At 34.6% G+C, this 12,475-nt stretch overlaps 1 protein-coding gene across 2 annotated transcripts in view; it reads left to right on the top strand.

Moving 5' to 3' along the window:
- The window catches only part of LOC150104416 (solute carrier family 2, facilitated glucose transporter member 1-like), a 454,614-nt gene that overhangs the window by 355,455 nt on the left and 86,684 nt on the right, over positions 1-12,475 (top strand). The window contains exon 7 of one of the 2 annotated variants that reach the window (XM_090396365.1): positions 457-555. The exons of the other annotated variant lie outside the window; for it this stretch is intronic. Coding sequence (XP_090252491.1) covers positions 457-555 — 99 coding nt within the window. The remainder of the gene's footprint in view (positions 1-456; positions 556-12,475) is intronic. 2 annotated transcript variants of the gene reach the window in all.

Consider the following 12,475-nt stretch of genomic DNA (forward strand, 5'->3'; position numbering starts at 1 on the left):
TTTTTTTTAAATCAGCAGCATATTTTAAGAAAACAAACAAATTTTAATAAATATTGTTGTGTGTCTCCCAAGATTTGACAACCAACTAAGTCTAAACTACCAGTGCTGATAGAATGGCACCCCTTTTAGGACTTCAAGCTTCTAATCTAACAACTTGAATTTATTGCTTGTGTGTGTTATTGCAATTTCTATATTATATCTCAGATGATGCCTCTGTGACAGAGGAAAAATATTGGAGCCATTAAACCAATGTTTAATTAATTTTTCTAAATTATTTAATAATTTCATTAAATCTGTGCTGTTTTCATTCCACTAAGCCTCATCATGAGCTTAAAAAAAGCAGTGTTGCCAATAAAAATCAAACCAATTACTCATCATGTATTTTTGTCATGTGAATGTAAAGGTAATAAATGCAGTTCTGATCATTTCATTTTTAATACTGATTTGATTTTACAGGTAACACTTTATGAAATGTGGCATAATCTTACTCTTCGCACTCCTTTATGCATTGCAGTGGTGGTGATGCTCTCACAGCAGCTGTCTGGAATTAATGCTGTATGTATTTGTTTTATTTGGGGAGTGGGAGAAAAACATTGTTGCTAAAAATTTATTCTGTATGCTCTCTTCTATTTTTCATCATTTTTTTTAATCAGTTTAAGGCACAGTTGAATGAGCTCTCTGTGTGATAGTGTATACCTCTCACAATGAGTCTCTGACTCCATGGAGGTCAGATGTTAATAATAATAATAAAAACTAGTTTTCAATGCCACTGTGGTTTTGTTATTCCTTCCGGCATGGATAATATATAGCTATCATTACTTCTTCAGTTAATTAGTGAATGCAATATTTTTTTTTCTTCAAAACAGCCTTTTGAAGAAAAAATAAATAAATATTGCATTCACTAATTAACTGAAGAAGTAATGATAGCTGTATATTATCCATGCTGGAAGGAGTAACATAACCACAGTGGAATTGAAAACTAGTTTTTATTATTATTATTATTATTAACATCTGACCTCCATGGAGTGAGAGACTCATTGTGAGAGGTACACATTATCACACGGAGAGCTCACCCAACTGTGCCTTAAACTGATTCAGTGTTTACATTTACAACACACTGAGGCAATGCATTCCACTCACCAACCACTCTTCATGTACAAAATCTGTTCATACCCTCCTTATCCAGTTTACAGGGATGGCATCTTGCTATCTCCCTTTCCTGTTCTATGAAAAATCTCTTCCATGTCAAACTGATAACAACCCATGATTAGCTTATATGTCTCAATCATATCCCCTCCTTTCTCCTATTCACAAGGCTTTGCAATTTACATTCTCTCAATCTGTCCTCGTACTCTATATTCCAAAGACCACTGACCATCTTTGTGAATCTCCTCTAGACAATTTCTAACCTATCCTTGTCACCATGAAAACCCAGTGACGAAATCTGTGCACAATAATCCATTTGAGGCCTGATCAAGGCTTTATATAATGGATAATGGTATCATAACCTCTTTATTTCTGCATGTCAGAATCTTCCCTATCATTGCCATTATCCAATGTGCCATGTTCACAACTTGTGCAGTGTGGAGACTTAATTTTCAGGTTTTAAGCAGTATAGCACCAAGCTATATTTTGCATCCCATTGTTTATCAAATTTCAAAACCTTATGCTTTGCGACATTAAACCAACAGTTCCACTAGCCTGCCCATTCATGCAATCTGTTCAAGTCCTCCTGTAAGGTATTAATATCTGTTGGACTCTGCATTGCTCTCCCTAATTTTGCATCACCTGCAAACAGCTTTTTAATTACAGTGCTATCTCGCTAATCCGAATGAGCATTCGTTAATCCGAATGCTCATTCGGATTAACGAATTTTTCCCCCAAGAGACAACAATAAGTAGCATTTATGAAAAAATAATCAGATTCTAATGGTACATTAATTTAATTCTGTAAATAAATTAACTGATAGAAAAAAGCTATTGTACTGTAATGTAAAACAAAATACACAAAAAAAAAAAACGGTACGCAAGTTTATTTTAGTAAAAAATTCAATTTGTATGTACCTGTGTATTGTTGAGGATTCTGATTTAATAAAATTGCATAGTTCAGTACGTAACTTAATTTGCATAAAAAATATCACTTTCTTGTACACAACACACAAAAAAAAAAGTTTCACAAAACAACACACACAAAAAAAAGTTTTTTATTTCTTTATAAAAAGTCACTAATTTTCTTTTGCTTCTTGGAAGCTAAACTTTTTTCGAATGCTTCTTCTCGGAGCTCCATTAGCAACAAAATTTTGTGAAATGGCGTATCATTCTACTTAGCACATTCTATACACATATTAAAACTGTCAGCTGCCTCTTCATGTTTTACTTTTTTTTCTTTGAGTTCTTCATGGTCATCATCATCTTCTAATTCATTCAGTAGCGTCATATTTATAATTTCAGCATCTGATTTGATTTCAAATTCACTTTCGGTTCTACCTGTGATCCATTCCATAACATCTGTTTGTGAAATATCAACATCTGGATTTATAATTCAGAGGATACAAATTCCTTGTTGTTCAACTGCCAGTAAGCAAAACTCTAAGCTTGAGAACTACGAATCTATGAGTTTCATATATACAAAAAACTATCGGCAAATCCAAGTGTAAATGACCACTTGGTAGTACAACACCAAAGCAGCTCGAAGCAAAGGTGGAGCAGGCTCCCTCACTATCCTTGATATTTTCTCATAATGTAAAAACACAGCCCCTAGGGGATGTAATACTGTAATTACATTATGAGGAGAGATCACTACCCAGACCGGTTTCAGCCTTTTTTGAGGTCTCATCAGTGAGTAGGTAGACCTGGAAGATAACAAGGTTTAAGTGAAAAGAACTTACATCTTTTACTATACGAATGCCATAAAGGTGTGTTTGTATATATATATATATAATAGTAAAGGTATGTAAGTTCTTTTCACTTAAACCTTGTTATCTTCCAGGTCTACCTACTCACTGATGAGACCTCAAAAAAGGTTGAAACTGGTCTGGGTAGTGACCTCTCCTCATAATATAATTACAGTATTACATCCCCTTGGGGCTGTGTTTTTACATTATGAGAAAATATCAAGGATAGTGAGGGAACTTGCTCCACCTTTGCTTCGAGTTGCCTTGGTGTTGTACTACCAAGTGGTCATTTACACTTGGATTCGCCGATAGTTTTTCGGTATATATATGAAACTCATAGATTCGTAGTTCTCGATCTTAGAGTTTTGCTTACTGGCAGTTGAACAACAAGGGATTTGTATCCCCTTAATTATTATTAAGGATGCCAGAAAAATAGCCATTTGGCTTTCAATCTGGATTTATATTTTTAACCAAATTATGCACGTTCTGAATTTCCTCTTTTTGTGTATATTTGTGATTCATGCCGACAATAGAGTAAGTACTGTACAGTATAAAAATGCAAACATGAACACACAATGAATCAAAATAGGCCTCCAGTATAACCGTGCAATTGACAGGATGAAAAAAATACTGTACTGTAATAATAATAAAATAAATAAATAATAGTTAAAATAATAATTATTAAATAAAAATAACAGTACACAAAATAATAATATGTAATAAATAAATTTTTTTTCTTTCAAACAGCAATTCGGATTACTGGAGGGTTCGGATTAGCAAGATACCACTGTACTAAGTTATGATAATGTCCAATTATTTCACTGTGCATTTCATGCAGCATCATTGACATAAAGGAATAAGAGTTAGATTAACAAAAAAGTTTTCTGTTTCTGCCTTTTTTTTTTTTTTTTTCAGATTTGATCTTTTTATTGCTGATTTTCATGCAAAATTTGTATTCAATTTAAGTACATAATTCTGGAGATTTGCATTGGATGTGTTTAGGAGTACAACATCATCTGCATAAAGAAAAGAGCTAAGTTTGATAAATATGATTCTAATATTAGGTTTACTGCCACTTTCTTTCATAATGATCCATATATCAGGTCATCTAAAAAGTAATGTTGTTTTTTTATACTGTACTTGTTCAAACAGATTGTCTAAACATGAATTTTTAAAGCTTTATAAGTACTGGTAAGCTGAGGCGGCCTCGTTCTAAGGAATTCTACCTTGCAAGAACATCATAGATAAGTTATTGTTTAATAACCCTTTATTACTACAAAGGTCACTGATGGGCACATTAGACACATCATGCTTATGAATTCAAAAAAGGCAACAATGCTGCTAACACTTTTCATCCAAACAAATTAAACCAAGCACAATATTCCAAACATACCAGGATCCCTAACAAAAAAAAAAAAAAAAGTATTTCCACAATCACTCTACGAACATTCACAGCATAAATTCCAAAATAAACAACACTCATCACCACTTACAGATATCTAAACTAGGCCTCCTTTTAAACAGAAACCCAAATTCAGTTACATTAACCACTGTTACCTACAATGAGAGTATATGCTTTGTGATTCATTTTGCCACAAGGGTGGCAAATATGCCTTTGTACATTCTGACATTGCCTGCCAGAAAATGCCAAATTTTATATCCTTTGCTTTTGACCTCCTCTGGCTAAAGGTTTCCTTTCCTCACTTATTAACATTCATCTGCTGCATTTACCAGTACCCAAACTCTGAAAACCACAAAAACTTCTCCATGAAACTCAACCATCTATAATCCAGCTATTCTAACCTAACAGCAAAGGCATCATCCTAGGTGACCTGAATATTCAGAACTCCAATTGGTTTTCTATATCCAACACTACTGATCAGGTTGTACATGATTCAGAAATTTTTGCTATGAGCAATGATCTAACACAAATCATGCAGCTACCTACCGAAATTCCAGATAATCTCCTCCACTTTCCCAATATCCTTGTTATTCTTTTTAACTACTCCTCCTTCCTTAGACACACTGTAGAGGTCACCTCTATTCTTAGCATCTCAGACCACAATCTTGTGCAAGTTTACAATCTCGCAGAATGCTCCTCTCCTAACTACACCCAACCTCATGTCTGCTGGCATTACAAAGGTACAAAGTGAGATAATCTCCAGAACTTCTATTATTCTTTCCCAGACATGACTATTGCTTCCATTCTTCTGACCTAGACACCTGCACTGAGCGAGTCATGAAAATTATCCACAGTGGCATGAAGGTATGCATTCCTCATTCCATTCAAAATTCCCATATACTTTCCAATCCCTGATTCAACAGAAGATGTATGAAAGTAGTCGAAGAAAAACTCAGCTTTCTGCAGATGGCTTGCATCAAGAATCCCAGCTTCATACTCATCTCATGCAGAAGCATGCAATAAATAAAGATCAGCTATCAGCAAAACTAAATTCAACTTTATAAAGGCCAATAGCAGAAAACTTGTCTATGTCGCAACGGTAGCCATGCCTTCTGGTCCCTCGCAAAAGCCATTGGATGCAACTTCTACTGATTTATGCTCCCACATCTCTCTTCTCTCTCTAATTTGCTCATCCAGATGGTACCCAATGCAAAAGCTGATCTCCTAGCATCACTCTTTTTCTCTAACTATTGTAGAGATGATGAAGGCAAATTAACTCCTTCCATACCAGCAACTGAGCACCATATACCTCCTGTGGCCTTTTGTCAGAAAGACATAAGAAGATTATTAGACATCCTGAACACTACAAAGTGATCTGGTCCTGATATCATCTCTTCCACTCTACTCAAACATTGTGCTCCAGAGGTAATATCTGTCATCTCTTCAATCTTCTATACTCAGCTGGCACCTATCCCATCTCACAGAAGATAGCATATTTCCAACCCATTCCAAAAAAGAGACAAAAGGTGAGTGATGTAGGCTGATATCTCAGTCTACATCACTCACGACTGGATATGTGCCATGGAAAGGTTCAGAGAAATGTGTGCTGTCACCCTTGATATTTCCAGGGCTTTTGATCATGTTTGGCATCAAGGCCTGCTTTGCAAATTGCCTTACTTTGGGCTGCCTGTCATAGTGGACAGCACCCTCTCTTTGGGGTTTGCTACCAATGCAGAAGTAACTCAGTGCTGATAATAATTGATGCACTCTCCATTGATCCTTCTCCTTTGACAAACCATGTAGTACCCAGACATCCCTCACATCAAGATTATTTTCAAGCAGTGCCTCAAACATTTTTCTACCATACCATCCTTCAGTGGAGCAAGGATAATCTAGTCACCATCAGTGGTGCCAAAGCACAGTCGTGCCTTTTCTCTTGCAAAAGAGATCTCAGCCTACCTTCCCTCATCCTCAGTAATACACATATCACCAGACAGGATGAACTATCTCTCCTTGGACTGACATTTACCTCCAACCTCTCTTTTTCGAAACACATCACATCAAATATTATATCTATCAATCCTTAGAATACTTTTCATACATTTGGGATGGTACACCTAAAACCTCCTTAAAACTTCTTGATGTCCAGAAGAGAGAAATTTGGCTCAAAGACCCTTCCCTCACAGGCTCACTTCAACCTCTATCTCACAGATGCAATGTTTCAGCTGTGTGTCTCTTCGTACTTCCATAGTCACTTCTCCAGTGAATTGGCAAACATCATTCCTCCACTTGTTGTTAGGCCTGATAAACAAGAGCGGCAGTTGTCCAACATCCCTTTTCAGTACAACTGTAAACTCATTGAATCTGCTTCTCCTTTTCATAATTTATTCTGTCTACCTCTGTCCTCTGGAACAGAGGTAGACAGAATAAATTCCTTCCCCATGATACACATCATGGGGAATAAAAGCCTTCCCCATGATGTGCTTCCCAATCATTTCAATCTACAGCTCTCAAAGCAGAATGTTAATAGGTTTCTTCTTTCTCAATCTTCATCTGCACCTCAGACATGGCACTGATGTGTTATAGGTTCTTGTATCCGTCATATGTGGGATAAATATAAAACAACAACAACAAAAAAAAAAAAAAACAACCTCTGTCTCATATGATGTTCTCTTAAAACCATTAGTGTCATTGCCTCCAAATTCTCCACTCTGAGACAATTCAACTCGTCACATATCATAAGCAATACTCCACTAGAGCATTTGCCCTTCCTATACTGCTGAAAAATGCTATATCCTGCTACCTCTATTCCAGTCGGTCAACCATGTCTCACTGATCCCAAATAATCTTTGGACAGGCTGGGGCTATCAACATCATCATCAATTCATCTCCTTTATTCTGGATACTCCTGGCATTAGTATAAAGTATATAAAGAAACATCAACACATTGTGTTTCTATACTTATCATTATTCCATCGGAACTGCACTGAATTCTGCAGTACACCATGTTCCCTCCTTCTCTCAAGTGGCTATTCCTACAAGAGGCCACTCCTGCTACCATCCACACTGATAGCTCTGGCTTCCCTGCACCAACATTCTCACTCATTCAAAGAACAACATTCTCTCCAGATACCTACGCCCCTCCTCATTAAAATGCAGGCCATCTCTCACATACAGTTCTACACTTTCTATACTTCTTAACTACTACCTTCTACACTTCCTAATTTTATATTTTTTTTATATGTTGCTTGTCTTCACCCGTGATCACGCTGCTACTCTTCTCACTCAGTTGGCATTCACTCGTTTCAGACATAACCCTGCTGAAGTCTGTTATGATAATTTTTATATCACCTAGCTCCTTCAATTTTCTAAATTTTAAGCAGACCTGCACTCCTTGGTCTCTCACCTGGCACATTTCAAACTGCCAGGATACGAACATGTTGCAAGCACTACTTACCATCAAACCGCATACTATGTTGTGTAAAATATAGTCTTTAAATTGCGATAATACATCAGAAAATTAAATTGGTGCAGGTGCCATTATTCAAACACTGAATAAAAAACACTAACAAACTCTACTAAAATATTATATTAAAATACTCATTCAAATTCTATCTAGATTAAACTCTTCATAAATTTAAAGCAGAAATTCTAATTAGTTCTAATGATAACTTATATATATATATATATATATATATATATATATATATAACACACTCTAAACAGAAATGGCAAAAAATTGATTGACTTTGTAGTTTATAATAACTTAAAAATAATGAATTCCTTCTATAAACATAAAGACATACATAAATATACTTGGGCAGCAAGATGATGGAAATCAATATTAGATTACGTCATATTAAATGAAAAGACATCAAAATTTTCACTAGATGTTAGAGTTCACAGAGGATATGAAATAAGCAGTGACCACTTCCTTGTTAAATTAAAATTAAGATTACCACCTAAATGGCTACAAGTAACAAGAACAGAAAGAAAAATTGAAACATTTGTTTATAAAACTAGACTATTGAATGACACAAATGTACAATGGCTATATGAACAAAGAATTAACCAATATCTAGATAAAATAAAACAAAATGAAGAAATAGAAATGGAATGGCTTAATATAAAAACGATACTAAATGCAGCAGCAAATGAAAGCTTAGGAAAGACCAAAACATTCAATAAAAGAAAAAAACTGAAGATCTGGGATGATACAATCAAAGAAATAATCAAAAAAGAAAAAAGAAGCCTATCACAAATGGTTAAGCAGTAAAATATTAGAAGATGAAATAGAATATAAAAGAATAAGAGCCATAGCTAAAAGAGAAGTCAGAAAAAGACATAGAGAATCATGGAATAAATTTGTTTCTAATTTAGAACATGATTTATATAAAATAAGACCCAATGTATATAAGATTTTGAAAAACAAAGAAAACATAAAATTAAACACTGAATTGAAATTAGAAGAATTTCTAAATTACTACACAGAACTGTGAACAGACAAATATTTTAAAAAAGACAACTGGCAAACAGTTAACGAAAATTAAAAGGAAATAACTGAAGAAGAATTAGAAATCAGCCTGAAAGAAACAAGAAACGGAAAATCACCTGGAGAAGATAAGCTAGGTTCAGAACTATATGAATACGCAGGAACAAGATTCAAAGAAAGACTCTTATTATTTTTAAATAAAATTTACTCAACTGGTATCCCCCCCCCCAATAGAATGGAAAAAAGCAATTGTGATTCCTATCTTTAAGAAAGGTAATAGAGATGTCCCTAAAAACTATAGAGGTATCAATATACTAAATTCCTGTTACAAAATATATAGCAGAATCTTATATAACAAACTATTGAAATATTTCAAAAACTTTACTCTAGAAGTACAGAATAGATTTAGAAAAGGACGATCATGTATAGACCCAGCCTTCTGCCTAAAATTAATAATAGAGAAAAGAAGAGAATATAATTTAGAAACACATATTGCATTTATTGACTTTGAAAAAGCATTTGACAAAGTTAAAAGAAACATATTATTTAACATATTAAAAGAAAGACAAATACCAAATAATATCCTAAAAGCTATCACAAGTATATATGCAAATAATCAAATTCAAATAAGACTAAATCACGAGCTATCATATACAAGAGAGATAAACCAAGGGGTCTGACAGGGATGTCCCCTCTCAGCAACTCTTTTTAATATCTACTTAAATGAAATAATAATAAAATGGAGTAAAAATTTACATCACGGAATTAAACTTGCACCTACAGTTAACTTAAACACTCTTCTCTTTGCCGACGACCAAATAATAATTACAAATTCTGAAGAACTTACAGAAAGCTATTTTAAATCTAAATGAGATATCCAAAGATTATGGTATGATAATATCAATGGAAAAATCAAAAACTATGGCCTTTAAAGGACAAGATCCATCAAGAACTAAAATAGTAATAGATAACAAGATCTTAGAACACGTTAATTCATTTAACTACCTAGGATGTATGATCACATATGAAAATGAAAAAGATATAAACGTAAAAATTGCAAAATATTTAAAAATTACAGGTGTAATTAACTCTATATTTAAACCAAACCTAGTTCAAAAACAAACCAGGCTAAAAGTATACAATACATTAGCCCTAGTGGTCTTAATGTATGGAAGCGAAATCTGGACATTAAAACAAAAAGACAAACAAAGATTAACAACAGCAGAAATGAAGTTTATGAGAAAAACTGCAAAGTATACCCTATTTGATCACAAAAGAAACGAAGATATTATGAAAGAATTAAACCAAGAACCAGTAATAGAAAAAATTAAAAAATATAAACATAAATGGATGGAACACGTTCAAAGAATGAAAACAGAAAGATTACCAAAACAAGCCTTAAAGTACAAGCCATTGGGAAAAAGAAAACCAGGACGTCCTCTTAAACGATTCAACGATGACTTCTAAGGCCAGAACAGGCCATGCCAGGCCTAAATCCTTGATACGTATGATGATGATATATATATATATATATATATATATATATATATATGTTTTTTTTTTTTTTTTGCTGCCATTTCATAACATATTTGACTAGAGCTTCTTCCCCTAGCAGATTTATATAATTTGCCTGTAGCAAGTTCATGTGAGATTCTAATGTTGGCTCTCCTGTCTTGTTTGCCATTATTCTAGTTTATAGCTGTTTCATAGACACCAGACAAATGAATTGGCAAATTCATTTGTCTGGTGTCTGATTCAGAGAGCAGAAAAGGGATGCCAAGTTTTGGTGTGGTTTAAAAGTGCTAATTAGATTGTATTTCTTTATTATCTTTGTGAACTTCTCCAATGCGAGATGGTGGTAGTTTTGCTGTAATCTGTGTTTTGGAGGAAAGGAGTTTGAGTATGAGAGATCAATTCTTATATATATATATATATATATATATATATAAACAAATTACACAATAACCACAGTAATTATAAATTAAAGATACCAAGATATTATATACTTGGTTTAATCCTTTATCCAAGCGTAAGCAAACAAAGTTTGTGCCTGACGTATTTTCAGGACTGGGGCAACTTGTAGTAAAGGTGATATGACTTCACATCACTTGCTTTAGTATCCCATAATGCAAAGCACATCTCCGTGCAGACATGTATAATGCTATATGGGAAGGTCACCAAGTGCAGGGTTACCTCTCCAACAACTCATGCGATCACTCAGATCACCCAACAGTGAGCGACTTGAGTGATCAGTAACTCAGCCTTGGCTTACCCCACCATAATCTCAGTGGTGGCCCTGCTCAGAGACAGACAAAGCCCTACTCCCAAGCAGAGCAGCTCATATCTCAGGAAATGCACTGCTCCTTCTGTGCAAAAGCACATCTGTGAGAGCCAGACCCAGAAACAGCAATAGCCAAGCCTCAGTTAAAACTTCATTGGCTACAGCATTACCAAAACCTTATAAGGACTGGCTTAAAGGGGCGAAGCAAGAATGCTTTTCATCTTCCCCGTTATCTGTGGAGGACAGTGTAGGGATAAGGTGTTATTGAGCTATTAAAGCTCTGATCATGGCAGGAGGGTAACAGCAATAGCCGAGCCTCAGTTAGAACTTCATTGGCTACAGCATTGCCATCCATTAACCTCCAAGGGTATTGGATTGAATGAATCAACCACCGCATCTCACGGTCGATTGATCCCCATTCATTACCAAAACCCACTTCAACACAAAAGCATATCCATGAGAGCCAGACCCACAGGTGATACCAAGGTTGAAGTAATGCAAAAGTAATATTTTCCTATACCAGTTGTCAAAAGGTATCACACATTATTATTAAATTACTCTGGATTAGAGAAAGGTTGTTGGAAGGCTTTTCACTTGGTTATACTATAAATTAAAGATACCAAGAAATTATATACTTGGTTTTATCCAAGTGTAAGCAAACAAAGTTTGTTCCTGAAGTATTTTCAGGACTGGGGCAACTCGTGGTAAAGGTGGTATGACTTCACATCACTTCACAAAAACTTCCAACAACCTTTCTCTAATCCAGAGTAATTTAATAATAAGGTGTGAACCTTTTGGCAACTGGTATAGGTTGAAGTAATGACTTCTGCATTACTTCAACCTTGGTATCACCTCTGAGTCTGGCTCCCACTGAAGAGACCTCAATAAAAGTCGAAACTGCTCTGGTTAGTGATCCTTCCCATAATGCATAGCATTATACATATTCACAAGGAGATGTGCTTTGTGCTTTACATTATAGGTGATACCAAGAGGTGATATCAATTTGTGATGTGAAGTCATACCACCTTTACCACGAGTTGCCCCAGTCCTGAAAATACTTCATGTGCAAACTTGTTTGCTTATACTTGAATAAACGATTAAACCAAGTATATAATTTCTTGGTATCTTTAATTTAGTAAATAAATCTTTAATTTATAACCAAGTAAAAAACTTCCAACAACCACAGTAATTATCGTATTTTTCTGTGTATAAGACGAACCCTACTTTTTCGAACCCAAAATTAAGAAATCAAAAATTTTAAACATAAAACAGAACACATTTGATATTTTTTAAAATATTCAAAGTACATTTAGTAATTAGATAATATTTTTAAGATACACACTAATGTGCATTTTCTGGGTTAACTTGGTTCGTGTTCTCTTGTCAACCCTTCTCTCCTTATGAAGT

Source organism: Typopeltis vanoorti, chromosome 8, assembly GCF_054136105.1.
Source record: "Typopeltis vanoorti isolate ZY-2024b chromosome 8, IOZ_Tvanoo_1.0, whole genome shotgun sequence".
NCBI classification, from domain to species: domain Eukaryota; kingdom Metazoa; phylum Arthropoda; class Arachnida; order Uropygi; family Thelyphonidae; genus Typopeltis; species Typopeltis vanoorti.